A 27,923-nucleotide genomic window follows, 5' to 3' on the forward strand; every position below is an offset into this window, starting at 1 on the left:
TTGAGAGACTGTTATTTTTGAGGTTTCTAATATAACGGATTTTTAAAAATTGTGGACGTAGCGTTTTCGGCGGTACCGGCCGGCCGCGGTTTTCTCTGTAGCACTTTGAATTTCGCAGCGATCGGGCACGTTTATTATATCGGAGCTCTCCAGCGAGGAAAATAGCAATACTTAGGTAATAAAAACGTTCTTTTCAGCGCGACAACGTATCAGTAATTATAAGTAAGTTACGATAAATAATTGAATGATAGTAGTTTTAAAATATAAATTAGAGGTATTTCAGTAAAAAAGAACTGAATAGAATAGGTATATTTTGTTTTTATGATTGTTGATTATCTTTTGTTTCTAAATGGTAAGAATTTAGATATTTTTACTGCGGCATACTATAAAATGTGAAAAGTAAATAAGTAAAAATGTAGTGTATGAATTTAGATATTCCAAAGATAGCAGGAAATCTTCATGGTATAGGGAAAGGGGGATTGTTTTACTCCAAATTTAACGCGTGCGGGCCAGGGCAGTAATGAATAAATCTAATTCATTACTCATTAGTACTTACCGTTTATCCAGTAGAAGCATTTAAGTGAATCGTATACTTCCGGCAACACTTAATTACCGATTATCTCCGGAACTAATAGAGATATACAAAAACGGAAAACTGCATTGTGTTCAGCAAACTATTCTATATATGATAAGCTTTTAAAATTTCTACTTTTGAAAAGTGAAAAGTGAATTTTCCGACCCGTTTTTCTCGGAAACTATAAGAGTTGCAGAAATTTTTTTTGCAGTTTCTTCATGCCATGATAAGGATCTATAAAATGGCAGATTTAGTTTTTTGATTCTAAGAAGTTGACCAAACACCACCCGAAAAGTATCAAGAGGTTACACTTAAGTATTTTGTGGCCTAAAAATTGAACTTTAAGCTACAGGAAAATGGAAAACGCCATTCGATAGAGAATAGCAATGTGATGAAAGATATCCAGTCAGTTTTCTGATAACACCAATATTTCCCAAATTACCTGTGAAAATTTAAACAGGCTAAAATGAACCACAACTCAGATTTTCTTCAAATTTTCCAATATGATGTAGAATGATGCCCAGAATCCATTTATCTAAGTTTTGTTCCGATATCTTAATTAGTTCTTGAGTTATTGACCATTTTCAATTATTACATAAGTGTAGAAAATTTAATATTTTTAAGTACTAAATGATGTATAATTATGTCCTCAATCCGAATCTGAAAACCGTTTTTCTTTATCTTTATTAATTTGCGAGAAAAGCGCGATAAACTGGATTTTCAGTTTTCTCCATTATTTCTTATGAGAAAAATAAAAATTGAAAATTTAAAGTTTTTATTGCTGATTATTATAGAGAACAATTATACAAACAAAATATTTCAGTAAATTTTTTAATTAGGCTTTTAGTTTAGAAGATATGCGGATAAAACAATTAAATTTGGTTCAAATCAACCGGCGTCAATAGGGCCTTAACTAAGGGCTGTAGAAGAAAAATTTACTAAAATAAATGATTTATAATCTTTTGTTTTATCATAATCCGAAAAAATTTTCAAAATTCCAACTTTTAAATTTATGTCATAAAAAACATAAACAGTGAAAAGATTTCGTCATAAAAAAGGCAAAACTTTTTCATTTTTTTATGCAGAATTAAAAATAGGAATTTTTCAAATCTGATTTCGGATTCGTATAGCTAATTGAATTCTAATTAATTTATTTCAGAACAATTTTCCAATAGCACTCACCGTTTAGGCCCTATTGGCAATTTTAACAAAAATTTTGACTTCGCACGAAAACGATTTTTAATATGGTGATTATTATCTAAACGATACATCATAGAACAAAAATTTACTAAGATAAAGTGTTTAAAATCACGCATTCTTTAATATTCTGCAATAAAAAAATTTCAATTTTTTTGAGGTCGAAAACACTCGAAAAAGATTTCGTCATAAAAAAGGCAAAACTTTTCTCTTTTTTATGTTAGAATTTAAAAGTTGGAATTTTTCAAATCTGATTTCGGATTCAGATAGCTTATTGAATTCTAATTAATTTATTTAAGAACAATTATCCTCTAGCAGTGACCGTTTAGGCCCTATTGGCAATTTTAACAAAATATTTGAATTCGCACTGAAAAAATTTTAACCCAAAAGTTCGCCCCTGTCTTTCGACCGAAATTTTTTTTAACTAATAAGTCCGACCCTGTCGTTCGAGCAAAAATAAAATTTTCAGCCATCTTTTAAAATAACAAAATGAATTTTTAAAATCAAGTTTGACTGCATTTTGATAGAAAATTAATTTAAAGGTAACTTTCACCCTGTTTTTCGACCGAATTTACAAAAAATGACGCTGAAAATAGCTATTTTTAGTGATCATTTTAGGGCATTTCCCAAGGGTTTAAAGGGTCGGAATTAAACTCAAATTATAGAAGGACTCTTGAACTATCATATGACGTAGAGAAACTTAAAATATCTTCATTGGTGTAGGAGATACAGGGCGTTTTCCACAGCATGTTTTGAAAATTTGAGAAAGTTGACAACTTTTGGAGGGCATTTTAGGGCAGTTCCCAAGGGTTTAAAGGTTCGGGAGTAAAGTCAAATTGTAGATGAACTCTTAAACTATCATATGACGTAGAGAAACTTAAAATATCTTCATTAGTGTAGGAGATACAGGGCGTTTTCCACAGCAAGTTTTGAAAATTTGTGAAATATGACAACTTTTGAAGAGCATTTTAGGGCACTTCCCAAGGGTTTAAAGGTTCGGTAATAAACTCAAATTGTAGATGAACTCTTAAACTATCATATGACGTCGAGAAACTTAAAATCCCTTGATTGGTGTAGGAGATACAGAGCGTTTTCCACACCGTGTTCTGAAAATTTAAGATAAATTGCGAATTGAGCTCTAAAGTGCTTTATTGACTCAAAACAAAGAAAGTACATTCCAAAATTATATTATTTCAGTTTTACATTAATTACAGATAATTTTCGAAAAATTGCACTCCTACGAAGGATCGTACCACTCCTAGAACCCAAAATGCTCGTCGACTCCTTTCCGTACCATAAGGCAAGCAAGACTGGTTGCCTACGTTGAAACTCCACATCCTACAACGACGATTGGCAACATCAAGTCCCGCATTCACTTTTCACCAGAATAGTGCACCTACAACAAGAAAAGAAAACAAATAAATAATCACTATTTATGAATTCAATAACTGGCGAAAAACTGCCGTTATTTTTGCACAAAATAAATTTATTCCTTAGCTGGAATTTAGGTCGCGCCCAAATAATAATTGTTGCGAGATATGGATTCAATTTGAGAACGAAACGCGCAAATACAACGATTACCATTACGGTATAAGGTATAACAATAAGAGCAGCCAACAATGGCCATAGATTTCTCAATTTGGCTGAAGAAATTCACGCAAATACGTGTCGATGCGAAACAATACAATACTTGATGTTCCTTAATCAAATTTCAATCAAAAACAACTAAAACACAACTATTTTCAAACATTTGCAACAAATTTTCATTAAAATCTATCTAAATTAAAATATTATGAATCAAAATCAACTAAACTATAAATAAAATCATTATTAAATTATCCTAAAGAGAATATTCCCAGAGATATTTAGTTTAATTCATTTTTTAAATTTAAAATTCAACATTTTAGCAAAAAATCTTGTGTGAATGTAAAATGTTTGAGTTTTTAAACAATAAACCAGCAAAATAACAAATTCACATCAATAGAATAACATATTAACTTATATTATACTTACAAATAATGTCGATGAAGTCTCCTTTGCCATCACCATCCAAACGTGTCGTTGCAGATTTCCAGCGCAGCGCTGACAAGCAATAATTGTGTTCCTATTGCGATCGGAAAAGGTTAACAGCCAGCCATCAGTCCTAAAAGTAGAACCAGATTGTTTATCGAGAGTATGAAACAAGAAATAGACTGCACGGCGTGCAATCGAAGGCGCATCGATTCCATTCAGTGTGCCTGATCGCCGCCGGCAATCGCGCCGCATCTAATAGAAATATAATTTATAGTTTCGGTAGTTCGATTGTTTTAAACCAGGCGCTTCATGTATAAGTGGAGCACTTTGCCAATCGAGAGTCGAATGCAATCGCTCACTTTAAAATATTCCGATTCGGCGATTGAGATAAACACAGAATTGCATTATATTCGCGCAATAAAATTTAAAATTGGATTCATGCCAACAAAACCAAATATGGAAATTTAAAATATGCAATATAAAGATGAAAAAATATACTTAGCCATTCACAAAACATATTTTTAATTATTTACGTTATATTTGAATTAATTATTAACATCTTCCTCGACAATTACAAAAAGTATAATATTTGTAACGTAAGTGTAGAACAAATTTCCGAAATATTTTTATTTATTCTATTAAAAGCAATAAATAAAAACTACGTCTCTGCTCACTTCATACAACGCAGTAAATATAAAACACGTTATAGTTACGCGCTAAGCGGGGTTCCGACGTTGCCCGGTTAATCAATAATGAATTGCTAGAAAAAGCAGAGAAACAGTTATGGTCATTTATGACAACAACCCTCACCGTGGCAGCGACTCTGGCCCCATTTTACTATTTTATTTTTAAAACCTCAATCATTATAAACAAATAAAATATAAACACAACTAAAAAGATCACGATGAAACACGACGTGTGCTTTATTAATAGATTTCATCGTTATGCGAAGATCGCTGGCATCACGACGCAGCGAAACATGTCATTACAATTGCGTAATTACAATCATTACAATGCATCGCCGCCGAATGCAAATGCGCACGTCAATAACTAACCATATAGTTGGCTGTAATATGCAACTATCGCGCATCATTTGCATTTAAATATTACTTTACACTACAGGATAATGCAACAATCTTCTCTAATTAGTTCTAGGCGTGCGTATGTGACTTAAGTCATATCCGGTTTGACGAAAGCAGAAAACTATTTGACATTTACGTGAAAATATGAATCAGACAATAACGTATGCGGATTTCTTCGATCCGCATGATCTGCATCGACTTTTATTCGCTGTAATTGTGCGAAACAAACAAACAAACAGATTAATGGCAAAGAAAACAAACAATAAAGCATTGAGTTCGATCACGATCGGACACTTAACTCTACTTTACTAAATTTGATGCTTAAAAGTCAATTTGTTTAATTATTTCCTGTTTTTGTTGAATTTTTTGAAGTGAAAACTTCTTAGAATCGTTGTGAATTAAAAAAAAAAACGTAATATTTCGTAAACTAAAAGAGATAATTAAGATCTGATCGCAGCGTCTTAATATATTAAAAGGGAAAAGGGAATAATTAAAAGGGATAGTTAAAAGGGAAATCTGAGAGATGAAATTTTAATTTTTAAGAAAAAATTGCCAAGGGGGGGTGCTTGATACTTTTTTTCGACGATTTTTGATAATTAATATCTCCTAAACTAAAAGCGATAGCTACCAACGAATTGCTGATTCTGATAGATTGGAAAATTCTCTATCAGATAAAAATATAAAATAATTATATTTCCTACAGTAAAAGGTCGAAAAACGCGACTAAAAGTGCTAAAAAGTGACATTTTGCAATTTTTGACGATTTTCTTCAATCGCGAATATCTCGTAAACTAAAAGAGATAATTAAGATCTGATCGCAGCGTTTTAATCTACGAATTATTTTCTATAAGATAGAATAGTTAAAACGGAAATCTGAGAGATAAAATTTTCATTCTTAAGAAAAAAATTGCCTATGGGGGGGTGCTTGATACTTTTTTTCGACGATTTTTGAAAATTCATATCTCCTAAACTAAAAGCGATAGCTACCAACGAATTGTTGATTCTGATAGATTGGAAAATTCTCTATCAGATAAAAATATAAAATAATTATATTTCCTACAGTAAAAGGTCGAAAACGCGACTAAAAGTGCTAAAAAGTGACATTTTGCAATTTTTGACGATTTTCTTCAATCGCGAATATCTCGTAAACTAAAAGAGATAAATAAGATCTGATCGCAGCGTTTTAATCTACGGACCAATCTCTATAAGATAGAATAGTTAAAACGGAAATTTGAGAGATAAAATTTTCATTCTTAAGAAAAAAATTGCCAAGGGGGGGTGCTTGATACTTTTTTTCGACGATTTTTGAAAATTCATATCTCCTAAACTAAAAGCGATAGCTACCAACGAATTGTTGATTCTGATAGATTGGAAAATTCTCTATCAGATAAAAATATAAAATAATTATATTTCCTACAGTAAAAGGTCGAAAAACGCGACTAAAAGTGCTAAAAAGTGACATTTTGCAATTTTTGACGATTTTCTTCAATCGCGAATATCTCGTAAACTAAAAGAGATAATTAAGATCTGATCGCAGCGTTTTAATCTACGAATTATTTTCTATAAGATAGAATAGTTAAAACGGAAATCTGAGAGATAAAATTTTCATTCTTAAGAAAAAAATTGCCAAGGGGGGGTGCTTGATACTTTTTTTCGACGATTTTTGAAAATTCATATCTCCTAAACTAAAAGCGATAGCTACCAACGAATTGTTGATTCTGATAGATTGGAAAATTCTCTATCAGATAAAAATATAAAATAATTATATTTCCTACAGTAAAAGGTCGAAAAACGCGACTAAAAGTGCTAAAAAGTGACATTTTGCAATTTTTGACGATTTTCTTCAATCGCGAATATCTCGTAAACTAAAAGAGATAATTAAGATCTGATCGCAGCGTTTTAATCTACGAATTATTTTCTATAAGATAGAATAGTTAAAACGGAAATCTGAGAGATAAAATTTTCATTCTTAAGAAAAAAATTGCCAAGGGGGGGTGCTTGATACTTTTTTTCGACGATTTTTGAAAATTCATATCTCCTAAACTAAAAGCGATAGCTACCAACGAATTGTTGATTCTGATAGATTGGAAAATTCTCTATCAGATAAAAATATAAAATAATTATATTTCCTACAGTAAAAGGTCGAAAAACGCGACTAAAAGTGCTAAAAAGTGACATTTTGCAATTTTTGACGATTTTCTTCAATCGCGAATATCTCGTAAACTAAAAGAGATAATTAAGATCTGATCGCAGCGTCTTAATCTACGGACTATTTTCTATAAGATAGAATAGTTAAAACGGAAATCTGAGAGATAAAATTTTCATTCTTAAGAAAAAAATTGCCAAGGGGGGGTGCTTGATACTTTTTTTCGACGATTTTTGAAAATTCATATCTCCTAAACTAAAAGCGATAGCTACCAACGAATTGTTGATTCTGATAGATTGGAAAATTCTCTATCAGATAAAAATATAAAATAATTATATTTCCTACAGTAAAAGGTCGAAAAACGCGACTAAAAGTGCTAAAAAGTGACATTTTGCAATTTTTGACGATTTTCTTCAATCGCGAATATCTCGTAAACTAAAAGAGATAATTAAGATCTGATCGCAGCGTTTTAATCTACGAATTATTTTCTATAAGATAGAATAGTTAAAACGGAAATCTGAGAGATAAAATTTTCATTCTTAAGAAAAAAATTGCCAAGGGGGGGTGCTTGATACTTTTTTTCGACGATTTTTGAAAATTCATATCTCCTAAACTAAAAGCGATAGCTACCAACGAATTGTTGATTCTGATAGATTGGAAAATTCTCTATCAGATAAAAATATAAAATAATTATATTTCCTACAGTAAAAGGTCGAAAAACGCGACTAAAAGTGCTAAAAAGTGACATTTTGCAATTTTTGACGATTTTCTTCAATCGCGAATATCTCGTAAACTAAAAGAGATAATTAAGATCTGATCGCAGCGTTTTAATCTACGAATTATTTTCTATAAGATAGAATAGTTAAAACGGAAATCTGAGAGATAAAATTTTCATTCTTAAGAAAAAAATTGCCAAGGGGGGGTGCTTGATACTTTTTTTCGACGATTTTTGAAAATTCATATCTCCTAAACTAAAAGCGATAGCTACCAACGAATTGTTGATTCTGATAGATTGGAAAATTCTCTATCAGATAAAAATATAAAATAATTATATTTCCTACAGTAAAAGGTCGAAAAACGCGACTAAAAGTGCTAAAAAGTGACATTTTGCAATTTTTGATGATTTTCTTCAATCGCGAATATCTCGTAAACTAAAAGAGATAATTAAGATCTGATCGCAGAGTTTTAATCTACGAATTATTTTCTATAAGATAGAATAGTTAAAACGGAAATCTGAGAGATAAGAGAGTGCTTGATAACTTTTATCGAGGATTTTCGATAATTAATATCCCCGAAACTAAAAGCGCTAGAATCTAACGAATTGTTGATTCTGATAGATTGGAAAATTCTTTATCAGATATATAGAATAATTAAATATTGTAGGGTAAAAGGCGAAAAATGTTATTAAGTCATAAATATTGAAATTTTTCTTGTATATTGTTGTTAAAAACGTTTTATCCCAAGAGAAATTAATATAAATTCCCGGAAAAACAAAAATCGTATGTAACTCTTACTTTTAAAGACGATTTATGTCATTTTAATAACATATAAGGCGCTTAACAACAATTTCCTTGTGTTACAAATCCGTAAATCGCACCAAAAGAAGACTTTATTGTTTAAATAAATTGCTACACGGAAATACTCTCCACGCGTGGATTGTTTAAATAAAGATAAAACGACGCAACAATGCCGGAAGGTTAATCTTCGTCTACGTCCATCATCGCATCATTAGCAACACAATTCCAGTGTGCACTAATAAATATTAATAAAAAACCACACGCTCCGTACGGTTGGCTATCATCAATAATGCGCTAATCTGTTTGTTCATGTTTTGGAGATTTTCGCTCGCAGGTAAATTTCTACTTCTCTCCGGATGAACAAAAGCACTAAGCTGAAATTCGTGAGACGTCAGCCCACACATTCGCGTTTTTTGTTCCAAACACGCTGAAATTTTAATTTGCGGATGTGCCGCCAGCACACAATAAGAATAGTGTATCATCAAATTATCATTGCAACGAATTGTGTTTTTCTATCGCGCTAATCACCATTATTACGAGCGATTTCTACTTGTTTGCGTCAAATTTGACGCGTTTTATGTAACTTACTAGTAAAACAAAGAAAGATAATTTAAATGTGTGTTACGCGCATCAATCTCGTTCACAATTTGACATTAATGACACACCCTGTATGCGTCATGAAGTAACTTTCTGTTCAGTGGAATTTGATTAGCGTTAAATTAATTATTTTGCCACAGGGAAAATTTTTCAGTGGCCGAAAGCAAGTAAATGATGTAGAAATAGAAAATCTATAATAATACTTGAATCATCATCCGCGCAACCTTCGAAGAAATAATTTTAATTAAATGCAACGTAATGGATTCTCATGCATGTAATGAATGCAACAATATGGCTGTCAATATGCAGTAGCTGTAACTCACAGATTGGCCAACTGGTTGTAAATTTAAATTCATTTCGATCGACAGACAGCTCATGTTGTTCAAATTGCGAAGCTGCGACGACGAGCGGCACTAAGGTTGGGTTTTATTGTTTTGCGCGTGTTTGGTCTTTCAAAATTCTCGACATTTTCACCGCGCGCGGCGCGCGCTCTGAATCCGGGTACTGATCGAAATTGCAAATATTAAATGCCAAATTTTTAAAATTGCATGTCGCGCATACGCGGCTTATTCACGACCGTAGTCAAGTCATAAAATATACAAACAATAACAACTTAAATCGTTAAAATGCCAAATGGCATTTGAATGCTTTTCCGTAAATTTGAAATGGATGATCTTCAAACGTGAATAATTACCTGGTGCAATTAAATAAAGAATTTTCTAACCGAATGGGGGAGTTGAGTTGGAGTTAGACTTAGAAGTCTAGACGAGAGAACAAAACAAAAGTTGAGCAGCGCGCGCACGCGCATCGCGCCGCTCGTGTGCATGAATCGTCTTCACTTTCTCTATCGACCTTTTCACCTGACGCGAAAGTTCCCATAATATTATCATGTCGATAATGTCACACAAATGCACACGTTCATAAAGCACCGCAAGCAGATTAGACGCCGAACTGCGTGCGGCGACCTTCCGGGTCGGCGTCAAATATCAAAAAATGCAATTTTAAAAACTAATTAAGCGTAATAATTAATATTTCCTGTGTAACTTTGAAAAATATTTTAATTTCAAGCAATTATGATCTAAAATATTTTTTTCAAAGACATACAATTAATATTTTGATAAATAAATGAATTTTTATTAAAAAACAAGCAAAAAATCATAAAAAAATCAATTACATCATATTATAAGGTAACCACTAATTCAAAGAAGGAAGCATCATAATCGCCTAATGAAATTGATAAATTACGCGCATGATGTGTGGTCGAAACGATATAATTTAATTTAATCGGAGCGTATTTGAAGGAAATAATGCTTTCACCTATCTGTGCGGAACGATCTATCATATGCGCTTTTCTATTAGCTGGAACATCGTGCCAAATCAGTGCAGAGCAGTAATGCGCGCAGTTGAAACTCGCAGAGATAAACGCAGTAATGAGCAACTGAAGATGAGAGTACGAGTATCGTACTTACACAGTAAGTGTGACGCAAAAGGTCAAACGTTGGCACTCATCCAATGTACGAGTATTCTCATCCAATATCTGCGATAGAATTCCATCGGAATTTCTAACAACTTCTTTTACTCGTAAAAATAACAAAAATAAAAATAATAATTTTAGCAGAGATTTTACAGAGGAATCTTTGGGTTAATCGCATGCGATCTTTGACATTTCAAATAAAAATGACTTTGGCATTGAAACATTCATAAAAATCTGCATACAATCAACATATTACGAATGTAAATCATTTATTATGAATCAGAGCCCATCATCGACTTCCTCTTTATTAAACACTAGCCTTAACCCGCGGCTTCGCTCGCGAATATCTAAAATAATGAAGTTGCTTCCGTACGCGTCTGTAGTCACAGAAGAAGTAACAATGAAGTAGAATGGCGGGAAGTTTAAAATGGCTGAAAGTATAGTCTATGGAAGTATAGTGTACAGTCTCCATAGTGTAGTCAATTGGATTTGATGTTGACGTAGCTGTCGGTAATACAGTGTGATAATACAGTGTGATGGTACTATAGTACTTAGGTTTGAGCTTCATTGCAGATGCAGAGGTATTATTGGCTAAACAATTTCTTTATTTTATTTAAAAAATAATTTTTTTTATTAAATAAAAAGTAGCCTATAACCATTCGGGGACCACTAAGAATATGTGTACAAATTTTCATGATGATCGGTTAAGTAGTTTTTGCGTGAAAGTGTAACAAACATAAGGACATTCGCATTTATAATATTAGTAGGGATATACACTTGATGTTGTATAATGTAAGTGTATAATGTAATGTATTCTAATGTACAATGATGAAGGCGGAATTTAAAAATAAATTAACACGCGTCGTGTTTGTCTTCTGCGTCGTGCCCGCATGCTAATGAAGAGACTCGGAAGCCAAACTTTGAATCGTAGGAAAAAGGAACTCGTCTTAAACAACGTGCGCCGCATCGCGGATAATAAATGAGAGTTCAGTTAGAATGTTATGCGATGAAGTGAAAGATGCGCACATTTATGTAACCGAATTATAAAAGCGGCGTATGATACGCCAGCATCTGTACTTATGTACAAAAAGAAAATTACAGCTTTGAAATGTATTAATTTCGATGTAATAATCAGCGAAAATGAAATTTTGATAAAAAACTTATCTGGGTTAGAATACAATCGGGACAAAAAGCAATAAATTAGCAATAACAATTTCCAATCAATGAAAACGCATAAATCTAATTGAATTGTGTAATGTCGTAAACACAAAGATGAAAAGATATTCACCGGCGAGACGTCGCGCCATGCACAAATTGGAAAATAAAACCCAAACCCAAACGCCAAACCAAAAGCCGAAGAAGAAGAAAAAGTTGTTAATTTGTTTTATAATAACTTTCGATTCTTGTATTGTTTCTAAAACCGAAGAGAAGAGATTACGCATCAAAGCGGATTTAAAGAAATGCTTTGAGTATGTGTGAATTTTGTTATTCAATCACATTTGTTGGTTTTGCTTTGAAAAATCATTTATTACTTTTGAGACGTTGTGATTCGGTAGTGCTCGTAAATGTGTTTGGAAATATAATTGTGAAACAATGTCGCAAGGCTGTAAATTGTGTTTGAGGAATCTAACACTTCCGAAGAAGGATCGCAAATAGCAAGGTGATTTGTTTGCAACACTGGTAATAAACGTATTAAAGTAAAATGGCGATTATATTATGGTAAACAATGGGAATATTATTGCCAAACGTGAAATACTGAAATTCTCGCTTCCTTTAACGGAATTGCAAGGTTTTTCTTAAATTACGATTAAATGACTGTATTATTACAACTTTTTCATGAGTAATCTTATAGTTTATTTAATAATGTATCAACTGACGATTAAATTAACGCGTTATCAGTATTAGTTTTTGAGTTATCAGTGCTTTTGTAAACTTTTAAATAAAAATGCAATTTTTACTTTAAAACCTTATAAAATAAAAACTATGATAGCTACAAGTATAATCTTTAGTAAATTATTATCTATGTTAAATTCCCTTTTAATAAATAGTCTAAAATTCCAATTATATTATTATAAACAATGAGAAAATTATAGCTAAACTTAAAATATTAAAATTCTTCAAATTTTTCTACGAAATTGTAAAGTTTTTTGTTAATAACAATTAAACTATTAAATTTTATCGATTTTTTCAAGATAATCTTTATACTCAACATAATTATCTACGTACTAACAAAAAATCAACCCTTTATCTCTTTCAGTTCCCCAGTTATCACGAATTTTGTAAAACTTTTACACTAAAATGCAATTTACACTTTAAACCTTAATAAAACAAAAACGACAATAGTTACAAATCCAACCTTGGATACAATTTTTATCACTAATAAATTCCCTTTTAAAAGACATACCATCCATAGCGCTGCGACATTAAATCGCTGAATTATAGCGACTCCTATGTTGCAAGTCATAATGAAATTTCAAATTCAAATGGCACCTTTGTAAGTGCTGCGAAAACACGCGAATCACCGGGTCGAATTTTATGACGACCACATTTAATAGCGCTTTGTGCAAGCCAGTACCTAGAGGCAATGACAAAATGTTAATACAAATCGGATGTAGGTCAAAAATATGTGCACAACACACCGCACACAGCACACGAAAGAAGTAAACGCGCGCGCTCCGCGTCCAAGCGCATCGCCAACAACCTGAAAAGAACACGCCATTCTCAGCGCAGTTGCTTCTTCTTTGGCGAATGAACATGCATGCACGCGTCGTTGTATAAATATGTCTAAACAAACGATCTCTAATTGCCCGCGCGGCGATGCTGGCGATGTTGCGGAATTACGGGCGACGGACGCGTCCATTACCACACACACGCTCGCTCTCATTTTTCGATCTCGGCTTGGTTTTTTGCCCGCTACGGATACTTTATTGCTGCAATTACGCTTCTGTAAGTTACCGCAACAGAAACTAACGCCATCTATCGGCAAACTTCAAATCTACTTAAAAACACATTTTTCCATGAATTGACTTAAGTAATACAACAAATTCCTCCATTTTACTTAATTTTCTTGACCGCCATAAACACTGTATTGCCATGGTAATTATCTGCTGGTTTCAGCAACAAAAAGTAGCGCCATCTATCGCCAGAAACATCAAATCTACTTAAAATTCATTATTTCAACAAATTGACTTAAGTAATGTATCAAATTCCTCTATTACTTGAATTTTTGGATACTTTATTGGTTTTAGCATCGGAAACTAACGCCATCTATCGGCAAACAACCTCGAATCAACTTAAAACAACTTTTCTGTACTACTCAACTTAAGTATAATTAAAATTCCTCTCTTTTTCCTCTTGTTAGCTTGCTAGTCACGTCTCGGTCAATCCTGATTTATTAATTAGCAGTTGATTACAATTAAAAAAGTAAGCGTCTTCTATCTTCTGCGCAAACTGGTTTATTTGTGTGCTAATTGTGAGCGCAGATGTGTGGCAACTTGTTACAATAATTTATAAATGCCATAAACGTTTCAACGTAGATGTAAATAAACTATCCGAGTTGGTTATGAGGTTATATAATGAATGTTGACACACTGGGTCAGTTTTTGCCCGAATTGTAAGATTTACACCTTGTCTTATGTAAATTATGCGCCGATATCGACGAAAGTTTTAGATGAGCGAATCTGGAACGGTCGACAATATTTGGGTCTTGGGTGCGTTTCATTAAATGCTTTTGAAGCAATCGAATGTTTGGTATTACACTATACTGACAAGTGTGGCGCATCAAGGACGTCTTCGTTTTTCTTTGCTAATAATATGCGCAAGAGTGTAGATGAAAAAAATTTACATTTCTTATTTTGTTCGTAATTTATGATCATTTTTATTTGTTTCGTCGGTTATTACGGAGAACAAACACTCCTTTATTTTTTTCTTGCAGATTTCGTAGTGTTTTATGTTTTTGTGTTTATTGCAAGAGCGTTGCTGATGGTAATATTAACGCATAAATAAATTTTATTGTAATTTTTCATTTTAGACGCAGCTGTTTTTGCGGTAATAATTTTAGTAACGCAGAAAATTACGTATAACTCCGGTAATAAAAAAGATAGAGCCGCCATTTTTGTTGTAATTAGTAAATCTTTATTAGGACTATAAGACTGAGCCGTTAAAATTTTAGAAAATTATCTAATTCTTCCGTAATTCGAGAAAAAATAGTGAAATTTTCGGAAATTTTTCATGAAAATTTTGTAAAATCAACTATAACTCCAAAACTAAAAAAGCTAAGGCAGCCCTTTTTATTGTAATTAGTAGATCTTTACTAGGACTATAAGTCTGCGTCGTTAAAAATTTAGAAAATTATCTAAATCTTCCGCAATTCGAGAAAAATAGAGAAATTTTCGGCAAATTTTCATGAAAATTTCGTCAACCCTGCACCTTTATAACTCAGTAAATAATTAACATAATAAAATTATCCAAACATCATTTAACTAAAAATTTAATTATAAATCAGCCACCCAAAAATGAAAATCCTACCTTTTATCATTTTCCTTTTACACAGAAAAAACAAACGCACTACACCGAAAAATACCAAAACTCAATAATTAACCTAAAATGATATTTAATCATTTATAAAAGTAATATTTTTGATTCAAACGAAGAAAGTCGTGACTTAATATTTCTCCAACTCGCAATCGCTTATCTAATTATACACATACACATTTTAATTATGCCTAACAGTAGATAAAGTAATTTCATTAATGATCGAAAACTCTAGCCGGTAACCGCTTCACCAGCGCTTTGATATTACACATACATTTAACATTTACAATCATTTAATACTCTGGCATTAAAATATAATACTTAGGTTTTTATTTACCGTACCTAAAGAATTTCGTTTTGCGCGTTTGGTTTTTAATTTCAATCGGCGTGTGTGTTTCAAATGATGGGAATTATACTTTTTTGTTATTCCATCGCCGTGTGGTTCTCGTATCTATTTATAAAATTGAAACGTAAACAACTTTCATGCTGATGCGTCGATATTTAATTATAATTGTGTTATTAATTTGAATTAAAATGAATAAAAAAAAGTTTGAAAAGAATTTGGTGTGTTGCATCATCGGAGAATCAAATATTAATTAATTAATAATAATTTCATCGCTAGATTGATAATTTATTCATTAGCGCGTGGTTATTATTAAAAAAAGATGTTGGAAGTAATTTATTGTGAAGCTGTGTAATATTTTATGTTTCACATCATGGAATTTGAAGAATTTAAAAATATAATAAAGAGAAATGTCAAGCGATCGATTTTTTTTTTCATAATTTTTCTTAAAAAATTATGTAAAATCAACAATAACTCCGATACTAAATAAGATAGGACAGCCATTTTTGTTGTAATATCGAATTTAGTCGAAATTATCCGATTTTAATACTTAAGTCACTTTGACAATTTTGACTTAACTTAAGTCACATTAAAAATAAAATAAATATTATATACTTTATCTAAACTATTAAAAATTATCAATATTATACACTTAAGTCACTTTGGCAATTCTGACTTAACTTAAGTCACATTTAAAAATACTACGTATTCTTATTCATGATCATCTCAAAACCCAAGCGGATGAACAAATAAAATGCTAATTCGTTCCCATTGATTTTGACTTCGATGCTGAACTTAAAAATGCAAATAAAAACATAACAAAAAAAACCATCAACGACCTTGCGTGGATCCTTAAGCGTATCAGATCGTCGCAATTAAAACCGAATTTACGTGCGCCGCTCATATATTATGCAACAATAACGAATATGAAAAGCAGTTTTTGTTTATTCTTCTTCATATACCTTCATATATCCATACTTATATTTTTTAATGGTCCACTTGTTTGGTATTTAACCGATCGTGATGCGCGAGATGAACTTGAAACGCTCCAACAATAATTAATTTTAATCGAGACCACGATACCGGATTTTGCAATCCATACGATGATAAATGGAGCGTTTCGCACCTGACTAATACGAGAATGATGATTGTGCAATATTAAATTTAAACAAATATTCATTTTAAAGTTGACATTGTGCTATTTATTGATCTAGTTAATTGAGAAAGAAAAAGTCAAACAGTCGAAGAGTCGATATGGCAATTTAAAATTAAAATAAATAAACTTGAGATGAATTCAAAGACATGCCACCTGCGCACGCCGGTAATGCGTTAATGAATTTAATGAACATAATAGCCGCCAACAAACGCCAATTAGCGTGCAAACTCAGCAGTTGGTAGTTAAGTCAAGTCGACGCACAACCACTGTGTTGAAAATCGCGTAAAATCCGTTTCGGAAACTGTGAGATATTTTGCACGCCGTGTCAAAGGCCATTCGCAATCATGTCCATTATATACTTAAGTCACTTTAACAACTTTGACTTAACTTAAGTCACATTAAAAATTTTAAATAGAAAAATACTATATTTGAACCAATTTATTCGAAATTTCTATAGTTTTTACTTAAGTCACTTTGTCAACTCTGACTTAACTTAAGTCACATTAAAAATAATAAGTAAAATTCAATATTTGAACCAATTAAATTGAAATTATCCATAAAATATACTTAAGTCAATTTGACAAGTTTGACTTAACTTAAGCCACATTAAAAATTTTAAATAGAAAAATACTATACTTGTACCAATTTATTTTAAATTTTCCATAGATTTTACTTAAGTCACTTTGTCAACTATGACTTAACTTAAGTCACATTAAAAATAATAAGTACAATTCTATTTTTGAACCAATTAATTTGAAATTATCCATAAAATAGACTTAAGTCAATTTGACAATTGTGACTTAACTTAAGTCAACATCCAAAAATCCTATTCTTTATCCACTCTATTTCTAATATGCTTAAATGAATGTATGATTGTGATAAAACCCGTAGGCGTTCGAACAATCATAAAATGTTTCGAGAAACTCTCCTCCGATTTTTAGCATCATTCACACGGGAATCAAAAACCCGCACCGAGCGCATCTTCAGCTGAACACAACTCTCGAATACATAGAGAAGTTTAGTTGGACGTCGAGTTCAACCTAGAAATTGTGCACGATTGTATTGGCATGACCTTACCGAACACAAGCTCGAAGGAATTCGAACGCGAGAACGTACCACGAAGAAGAAGAAGTAGAAGGAGGATGTGATGTTGGGCTATGTATGACTCTCTGCTGTGTTCTATGGAATCGAATTTAAAAATCGTTTAAAACGTTTTTAAAACGACGCAACTTTCACTGCGCGCACATTGTAATTTCAATTTTACGCCTTTACCTCTTAACCGCGGTCGCGTATCAAGTTCGTAAAGTTCATTAGGGAAATTTGTTAATAAAAACTTTTACCTTTCGGTAGTGAAGTCCTGGTGATGTCATTGTGTCAACCAGCGGCATCTAGATGTGGAAATCTGAAATTAAAAGAAAATTAAACGTAAAAATTAAAATTTTCATAAATTTTTTATAAAATCAGCAAAAACTCCGATACTAAAAAAGATAGAGCAGCCATTTTTGTTGTAATTAGTAGATATTTATTAAGGCTATAAGATTGAGGTGTTAAACAATTAGAAAATTATTTAAAAATCCCGTAATTCGTGAAAAAATGGTGAAATTTTGGGGAAATTTAGATAAAATTAGGTAAAATCAGCAATAACTCCGATACTAAAAAAGATAGAGTATCCATTTTTGTTGCTATTAGTAGATCTTTATAAGTACTATAAGATTGAGTTGTCAAACAATTAGAAAATTATTTAAATCTCCCGTAATTCGTGAAAAAACAGTAAAATTTTGAGAAAATTTGCAAAAAATTACGTAAAATTAGCAATAACTCCGATACTAAAAAAGATACAGTATCCATATTCATCGCAATTAGTAGATTTTAATGAGTACTATGAGATAGAGTAGTTAAAAATATTTAACTCTTCCGTAATTTGTTAAAAACAAGTAAAATTATGGGCAAAAAATTCAAATTTTTCAGAAAACTCACGTAAAAACCTAAAATTATTAACTTAAATTTACAGTATTTTAATATAACATTAATTTATGCGCACACATGTTACAACTTCGCACATTTTGATAAATTCACACAATCTCTTCCAAAAGCAGCGCGGTAAAAGTGTGAAAATATCTAATCGACAACTCCCACACTCTAAAATCCAAATCTCCTCAAAAATCAACTTGTAGATGTTTTTATTGTTCGTTTTATTTATGACTAAAAGATTATTTTATGATTATAATATATTGTACAACACTCTAACAGTAGTATAAAAATAACAACAATAAAACATTTAGAAACATGTGAAAATGTTTTTTCATTATGTTGAAATCAATAATAAAATTGAAAATATTTCAAGAACAAAATTGTGAATTGAATGAAAAGGTTATTGAATATCATCATATCATCTTTCTAAATCTGTTATTGTTGCTTCTTGTCCTCTGATGCTGCGAACATGAGACATAAAACATGCAACGCATTCATCAAATTATCTCTTTTAACAATCCTGCTGGTATATTGTCCTTCACTGCGTTAGTTAGTTATTAATAATTAAATTTTCTATTCATGGTAGGTAGATGAACGCCTACACGATGTTTCGATGGGAATTAATTTGCTTACAAGCGGCGTGTTTCTGGTGCCATTCGCGGTGGTTATTTTTTAACAAGTTAATTAATTTGGCAACTGCATTCAGTTGGAGTTACCGAAATGTTTGTTAGGTTTGCAATGCCATTGTTTGCGATACAAAAGAGCATCGATTGTTTGGGAACAGTGTTTGAGATTCAATTAATAATGCATTCACATATTGTGGAGATTAAATGGGATCAAAGTTTTTGAGGTTTCGGAATTTTATATTGCATATTGTTGCGAAAAAATGTTTAAAATTGGAAAAATTAATAAAAATTTATAAAAATCTAGCTTTAATCTTCGCTCGCGAATATCTAAAATAATGAAGTTGCTTCCGTACGCGTCTGTAGTCACAGAAGAAGTAACAATGAAGTAGAATGGCGGGAAGTTTAAAATGGCTGAAAGTATAGTCTATGGAAGTATAGTGTACAGTCTCCATAGTGTAGTCAATTGGATCTGATGTTGACGTAGCTGTCGGTAATACAGTGTGATAATACAGTGTGATGGTACTATAGTACTTAGGTTTGAGCTTCATTGCTGGAATGCTAGATGGCGTTAAAGTAGTCAAATAGCCAGATGCAGAGGTATTATTGGCTAAACTATTTCTTTATTTTATTTAAAAATTAATTTTTTTTATTAATTAAAAAGTAGCCTATAACCATTCGGGAACCACTAAGAATATGTGTACAAATTTTCATGATGATCGGTTAAGTAGTTTTTGCGTGAAAGTGTAACAAACATCAGGATTTTCGCATTTATAATATTAGTAGGGATTAAGTTTTTTGAAGTTTTTTCTAAAGTTTTTCGAAAATTATGCAAAACTTTCAATTTTTTTTTCATTTCATAAATTTTACAAAATGCTTAAAGATTTAGTGAAATTTTGTAAAATTTCGACAATTTTTCCCCAAAAAAAAAATTTTTTTTTCTAAAATTACCGAAATTTTGCTAAAAATACCAAAAATTTACAAAAAAAAAAAATCAATTTTTTCGCCTAAAACCTCAATTTTCATCAAAAATTACCAAAATTTTGCTAAAAATTCCTAAAATTTGCAAAAAAATGAATATTTTCACCTAAAACCTCAATTTTTATCAAAAATTACCCAAATTTTGCTGAAAATTCCTAAAATTAGCAAAAAAATTTAATTTTTTCCCCAAAAATCACAATTTTTTCCTTTTTTTGCTAAAATAAACTTTTTTTCAACCTAAAATAGCAATATTTGTATTTTATGCCCATTTTCTCTCTTTTCGTCAAGTTTCCAAACAGCAGACCTTTATTACCGCATCTAATACCACTACCATATTAGTCTGCATGATAGGAAGATGATTTTTGACGCGCGTGAATATTAATTATGAATTTATTGCCATTGCTGCCCTGCCTCGTTTCAAAACACGCGCATAATTCCAGATTGCACAACGCGCATTGCTCACAGGTATCGTCTTGCGTTCTCATACCGCCGCAGAAACGCAAAAATCATGCGATAATCACCAACTACGACTACCTTTTACAGAATAACGTCTTTATAATCATAACTAAACACATTCCTGTCTCATGACGTCACAATTAATAAAAATTGATTAAAAATAAACTTTCTACAGTTTCATTTATTTTCGTTTATTTAAATGTTGTAATAAATTAATTACTAATGAAAAACGCATAAATCACATGAAAGCACTTTCTTTATACGAATAGCTAAGCTGCTGACAGCAGAAGAAAATCTCAAATCTTGATTGAGAACAAGAAGTAGACATAAGTAACAAAACAACATCCTGAATGTTGTATGGATGGCATCTTCAAATCTGTCTTGCTAGATGCAACCGAAAGCAAAAGTTGTGTGTGAAGCCGTCGTTGCCGTTTCGGTTTCCACGGATATTAACACATTCGCACGTAACGACCTCACCTCCACCAAGCGAAGTGAGTATAGTGGGAGTCTACGGCCTAGACTCCTAGAGAATCAAAGAGGATCTATTGCCACCATCTAGCCTCCTGCAAGACGAAGACAAGAGAGACACGATTGAGAAGAGAGGACAAGCCTTTCACTTGAGCGCATCGCGCATCGGATAAGCCCCTGTGCGCATCGAGATGCGTTCGCAGAAATTCGTCTTCTTCAGTCTCGCCGTGACTTGCAAACGATGAGGGGTGTTAGTGTATTACTTGTTTTAGGTGAGTACTATCAAGTGGACTACAAGTGGATTATAAACATCACACGAATTTTAAAGTTGAAAAAATTAATTTTTTTGAAAACGCAAAGTCTGGTAATGTACCTATTAGTATTAATTATCTATACGCGGAGTTAAAACTAGCGCAAATGATGTAAGACTGAGACGATTGGTATGTAGATTAACGACGCTACCGATGTTGATGTTGCGTAACTTCGATGCAACATCTTCACATTCACACGTTGAGAAATTGCAAAAATTTAGAAAATACGATGGGAAAATTTTAATTTTTATAGAAAAAAGGTTAAAATATTTTTTTTTTATAATTTGTCTTAGTAAATTCATGTCGAGAATATTTTTCAATTTTTTTTTCCAAAATTTATCAAATTTTATCAAAATTTTTGCAAAAAATCAAACTTTTTCAAAAATAACTAAAATTATGATTAAAAAACAGTAATGTACGGTTAAATACAAAATTTTATAAAATTCATGTCTAAAACTCATATAAAACATTTTTTTTCAAAAATTTTTCCAAAAATTTTCAATTTTTTTCCAAATTTAACAAAAATTTTCAAAAATTTTTAAGAAAAATCTAAAAACTGAACTATTGTACACTTCAAAACAAAATTCTCTACAATTCATGTCAAAAATGAGAGTAAAAGTATTATTACATACTCGCTGATTCGCGTCTTGAAGTCTCCGGTGATACACAGCAATAGTAAAAGTGATTATGATGTAATTGCGCGTACATCGCGAGCGTAACGGATGGCACTAGTACTTGTCTAACATCTTTAACTGATAGTTTCATTATGCAATACAAAACCAAAACAAAAATAAAATAAAAATATTTTCACGTGAATAAAGTCCAGTATTTAATATTACTTTACTATATATGTAAAATTTAAAGTCTCTAAAATATTTTCCTTCAGAATATACAAATAATAATATGTGAACACGACGAAAATGTTCATCCTTGACATAATTACACAGCGCATAGTAAACAAATGATAAATTACACGCGAATGCATGCTTGATGCTCACCAACTCTTTAACTTCTTCGTTAACTGGAAGCTGAAATTATTTCCCACGCTTAGGTTAAGTAAAACTAATTTGTTTGCACAAAAATCCACTCGCTAGACGTTGGATATTGCACCATTCGAAAATTACCAAAATAAAAAAAAGTCTCAAGCATATAGAAATATAAAATTTGCGCAATATTTGCATTCATTCATACTCGTACGAATTATACCGAAGCGATAAATTAATGAGTCGTGTTAATAAATAAATTGTAGCGATTATATAAAAGTCAAGCTCTTACACGATTTGAAATCCATAGAGATTTCAATTGCGTAATGATCGCTTCGAGTTACCGTAATACAATTGATGCGATGAGGAATATAATTACTGTCTGCAACTGTCACAACACAACTCCAGTCAAATCAAATAACAAATCGTGCGTTTTATTATAGGTTATAGACATTTCCGGTTGTTGAAGTTAATGTAAAATTAAAGTAAAAGTCAAAAATTGAAATTTCCACTGTTTTGAGGTTAAATTCATTTAGTGTATTGTTTGTTCAACGTAGAAATTACACACGGCTTGTTCTCACATGCAACTTTTGTTTGTTTCACTTTCGCTGGCGCGCACATCATCTACGCACATCATCTCATCATCTCCTCCCAAAAGGTTATATAATTGCAGATGTAATAATACGCAGTTCACACTATTCTATTTAAATCCCAACGCAATACCACTAATAGAAAATCAATTATGCATTCAAATGTTTTCACTTTTCGCGATTGCAGGTTTAGTAGCGGGATGGGGGGCCGCAGGGTTCTTGAACAATCGGCCGTATCCGACGTACAGTCTGGAGTCGATGCCCGATACGGATTTCACGTGCCGGGATAAGATTCTTGGAGGTTACTATGCGGATTCGCAGACGCAATGTCAAATGTTCCATATTTGCGTGAAAGTCGCCGGAGTTGGTGTAAGTTTTGTGTTTATAAGGTTTAGAAGATGAAAATTGAGGTTATGTGTGTATAGGTGCAAGATTTCCGGTTTCTGTGCCCGAATGGAACAGCTTTCGATCAAGATCATCAAATCTGCGCCGAGTGGGATGATGTCGATTGTGATGCCACGACGTTGTACTACGCCAGCGACAACTTCGACCTTTACCGTCTCGGTTCAGGTACAAACGATGCGCACAGTATGTATACGTGTCTAGTGTGGCCTAACACACAGCTTCAAAAACCGCCTTTGTTGCGACGGAGCTGCTGCCGCTGAGTGAGCTTTTAACACACACTTTCACTTTTAAGAAAGGACAAGTAACGACATCTACACTATGCTGGCGTAAATGATTATGGTTGTGGTTTGCTTGTGTGCTAACAGATGCTAAGCAAGCATTTTTGTTTTTTTATAATGTGGATTGGATTTTATGAGATTTTTGTGGTTTTTGTATAGGGTTCGAGTCCAAGGCGGTGAAATATGGTGAAGAAGAAGAGACGTTTGCGCTGCAACGCGCTGAAACTGGTGATGCTCGTTTGAATAGAGAGCACCAGGCAGCTAGGGTGAACCAGCAGAGAGAGTTCAATAACGCAGCCCCATCCCAGCGCAGACCAAACAATCAGAATACTAATAATAGCGAAAGAGACATCTTTAAGACTTCTAGCAGCTCCAACTTCTTTAACAATCGCAATGGTGGCAAAGAGGTTGATGATGATGATGAAGATGAGAATGTTAATGCCAATCAGAATAGGGATAACTTCCAGAAGAGGAAGTTGGTGAGGAAACAACAGAGGAGGCCAGTTGAACAACAGAATCAACAGCAACCTGCTCAACAACCGCAGCAACAACAGCAGCAGCAGGTAAGGCAACAACAGAGGCCACAGCAGCAACAGCAACAACAGCAGCAACAACAGAGACCTCAACAGCAGCAACAGCAACAACAGAGGCCTCAACAACCAAGACCTCAACAACCACAACAACAACAACAGCAAAGGCCTCAACAGCAACAACCACAACAACAACAACCAAGGCCCCAACAGCAACAATCTCAACAACAACAATCAAGGCCTCAGCAACAGCCCCAACAACAGCAAAGACCTCAGCAACCCAACAACCCCAACAAAGACCAATTCAACAACAGCAACAACAACAGTTTAGACCACAACAGTCTACAACAATCCAACAACAGCAAACCAACACGCAAACAACTGCAAATCTTGAAACACAAACTCCACGCAACAACCGCCCAACTGGTTTCGTCAACAACTTCGCAGGTAGTTTCCCTACTACCTCCCGCCCTGCATCCCAACCTCCAGCATCAGCCTCCACTGCAAATCTTAACCCCGACCAATACTCAACCGCTATCAACAACTTCCGTCAACGCAACTCTCAAAGACGTCCAGTCAACCGCAACTACAACGACGCTGATAACTTCAGACAACAAACAACTCCATTGGCTGCTGTAAGCACCCCAGCACCTTTCCGTCAACCACAACATAAACAAACAACCTACAATAACGGTCAATACAACCCCACAACCTTCAGTCCAAAAACAACTCAATCTCAAACAGAAAATTATCCACCCGCATTCAACAAACAACAGTTCCAAACAACCCAAGCAAAACCAGCACCTTTCAAGAACCAACAACCATCATCAACAACAATTGCTCAAAACAATGGCGGAGTAGATACACATTACGATGTCCCGAAGATTAAGGTCAAACAACAACAAGTGACAAAGGATATCTACCCAACAACCTTCACACCTAATACTAAACAACAGAAGAAGGAACAGTTCTTGCCTACAACGTTTGCCCCTAAGACTCAATTCTACAACAAGCAAACAACGCCTTTTAACAATGCGCAACAATTCAACAACCAATTCCAACAACAACCGCAACAACCAAAAGTAAAACCACAACAACAACAATTTACCACCCAGAGTAATAACAACAACAATAACAACAACCAACAACAAAATACGCAGTTTACGCAACCACCTTCAACCCCTCAGGCATTCAACCCTACAAACCACTTCAGCAGACCTTTCGCTAACCAATTCTCACAGAGCCTAAACCAAAACTTCGAACAGAACAACAACAACAACAAACCAGTGGAAACTTCAACACCTAAAACCACCCCTTTCACTCAATACACCCCAACTGTACCAAAAGTATCTTCTACAACTCCAATCGCAAGAGCTAACCGTTTCGATGAGACCCAATACGATGATGGTTCCTACAACGCCAAGTACGACCACTACGACGATGGATCCAACCCTGGGGATGAATTTTAAAGACAGCTCATAGTCAAAACATCGCTAGCAGCCGGAATGAATTAGCAAAGAACGCAGCAAAGAAAACAACGATAACCAGCACCCAGAAACCTTTCTACAGTGAATCACCAAGACCCTTCTCGACTAACGCTAACACCTATAATAATAACAACAACAACAACAACAACAACAATGGTGGTAGCACAAGAGTGACTGAGAATTACCCCAAGACAACTAAACAGGTTGCTACTCCACGACCCCAACAACAACAACAACAACAGCAGCAGCAGAGGCCTGTACAACAACAACAGCAGCAGCAACCAAAAGCGCAACAACCACAACCACAACAACAATCAAAACCAGCGCCACCTGCCGGTACCAACGAAAAGAACGCTTCATACGACTATGCTTACTATGACACAAACGTAGGCCCCGAACCAGAATATGACATCGAGACCGACTTCAAGAAAACAACATCGGTGTAAACCACGCGCCGCCCAGCTATGGAGAGCAATAGGTCACAATCAATTTTTTTATTATTATAATATTATACTATCGAACTGAAGCAACCGAGAGCTGGTGAATGTTGTCTGTTGTCTGTTTTTTTTATTGCCAAAATTATCTAACACTCAAGTTAGGTTATGTCTGTAATGGATGTGAATTATGTGAACCATCATCATCACGACCACCGAATATCAATCAATCAGTGCCTTGTATGTAATATAATTATCTGTTTGCCATTTGCACTGACTTATGTATTCCTAAAATTTGCACTTTACACACCACCGGAATTTTTAACACACTCACACACACATGCGGTACTGTTATTACCTATATATTGATAATATTTTATTTAAATTACCTTTTTTGTTCTTCTATTTTTTAGTTTTTAGCGTAAAAATATTTGAATGCATTTGAAAATTACCTGTTACATACCAGTATTCGTATATCTTCTCTTTTGTAACAATTGTTTTGTGTATATATTGTGTATTTTGTATTTTTTAAATGTATTTGATAAGAAATAAAAGTAAACAAGTGTAGAGAATGAGTTGTGATTGAGTATAACTATAGGCAACCAAATTTACTGGTTAGGTCACGGGGTTGTGATTGAGTGAAACTATAGGCAACCAAATTGACTTGTTAGGTATTCATTGTGCGTTTATTCTGACACTCATAGATCTATACATAAAGCAGCACAAAATTCTTTAAAATATGCCAAGTTCAAGAAAGTGAATACTTCTTGAAGTGCTACACATCCACCGACACAGTCCGCATCACAGACACGATGACAATAGCCTGAAATTTATAAGTTTCTTGTGATTTAAACTTAAAATTTAACTTTTCACTTACTTTCAGCGATGAAAACTGTCACCAGAAGAATAGCGGTGTAAATTAATGATTTCATCATTTTGTTAACTCTTGAAGGATTGAATAATCTTTTAAACTAAATTCTTAGCTACCTACAAGGTTTATATACCGAAATTTTATCTTATATTTACAAAAAAGTCACATTTTCTTTAAATTTGCAACTTTAATCGTCAAAAAATTCTAATCAGAGTCAAATTTAATACTTTATAGATTACCACGTTCCTCTGCCCAAGATCAATCATTATTCGTGACTTTTTCGCAAAAATATCACTATATATACTTGACTTATTCATGTGACTTAACAGTTAAAGTTTTCTGTAAAATTCACAACAACTACAACGATGAATCTAACTTATCTTGTGCTTTTGTTAGTCACAATTTCATTGTGTCTAACAACAACACTGGCCACCCGGTCCGGTGAGTTAATCTAAATAGTTCTGCTTTTAACTATTGACTTAAGTATTGACTTAAATATTTATTTCTAGATTGTCCGACTATTTGCCTCGCAGCTTGTTATAAAACTTGCGAACAGTACTACTCTTGGTACCTAGGTTATTTGCTCTGTGGCGTATTGTGCATTTAATCGGTAAACATGCAGATAATCTAATAAAGTACTTACCAAGTCTGTAAATCTTGTTGTTTTTATTGTTGTATTGACTATAACCTGCGCATGTTACACGTGAATGTTTTAATGTTATAAAAAGCGAAATACACTAAACCACCAGGTGAAATCACTTCCCACAAAGGTATAATGTCACTATAGAACAGTTTTCAGTTATTTTAATGTTTATTAATGACTTGAAACACAATTAAACACGAATAAACGGACGATATTTTGCGCGCGGTGAAACGACGGTTACACAGGTTAACGCGGCGTGG

The 27,923-nt window shown here is 33.2% G+C and overlaps 1 protein-coding gene and 3 long non-coding RNA genes across 4 annotated transcripts; 2 read left to right on the forward strand and 2 right to left on the reverse strand.

The window, feature by feature from the left end:
• Nucleotides 1-2,902: 2,902 nt before the first annotated feature.
• Nucleotides 2,903-27,910, reverse strand: LOC135803902 (uncharacterized). The gene is made up of 4 exons (XR_010550908.1): nucleotides 27,664-27,910; nucleotides 17,973-18,034; nucleotides 3,785-3,914; nucleotides 2,903-3,167 (listed from the first exon to the last, which is right to left on the reverse strand). It is a non-coding gene; the product is annotated as an uncharacterized lncRNA (long non-coding RNA).
• On the forward strand, nucleotides 21,282-26,721 carry LOC135804278 (putative uncharacterized protein DDB_G0271606). The gene is given in 6 exon segments (XM_065318099.1): nucleotides 21,282-21,403; nucleotides 23,203-23,384; nucleotides 23,441-23,585; nucleotides 23,858-24,514; nucleotides 24,517-25,692; nucleotides 25,695-26,721. Coding segments are annotated over 6 exon segments (2,658 nt in total). The 5' UTR covers nucleotides 21,282-21,372; the 3' UTR covers nucleotides 26,162-26,721.
• LOC135789763 (uncharacterized) lies at nucleotides 26,809-27,119 on the reverse strand. Its single transcript, XR_010547651.1, has 2 exons — nucleotides 27,027-27,119; nucleotides 26,809-26,972 (listed from the first exon to the last, which is right to left on the reverse strand). It is a non-coding gene; the product is annotated as an uncharacterized lncRNA (long non-coding RNA).
• Nucleotides 27,245-27,675, forward strand: LOC135803901 (uncharacterized). Its single transcript, XR_010550907.1, has 2 exons — nucleotides 27,245-27,461; nucleotides 27,530-27,675. It is a non-coding gene; the product is annotated as an uncharacterized lncRNA (long non-coding RNA).
• Nucleotides 27,911-27,923: the final 13 nt, after the last annotated feature.

Source organism: Atheta coriaria, unplaced genomic scaffold (assembly GCF_025399875.1).
Source record: "Atheta coriaria isolate IRGN ID8LTWV9N9 unplaced genomic scaffold, Caltech_Dcor_3.1 hic_scaffold_3_pilon, whole genome shotgun sequence".
Classification (NCBI taxonomy): Eukaryota; Metazoa; Arthropoda; class Insecta; order Coleoptera; family Staphylinidae; genus Dalotia; species Dalotia coriaria.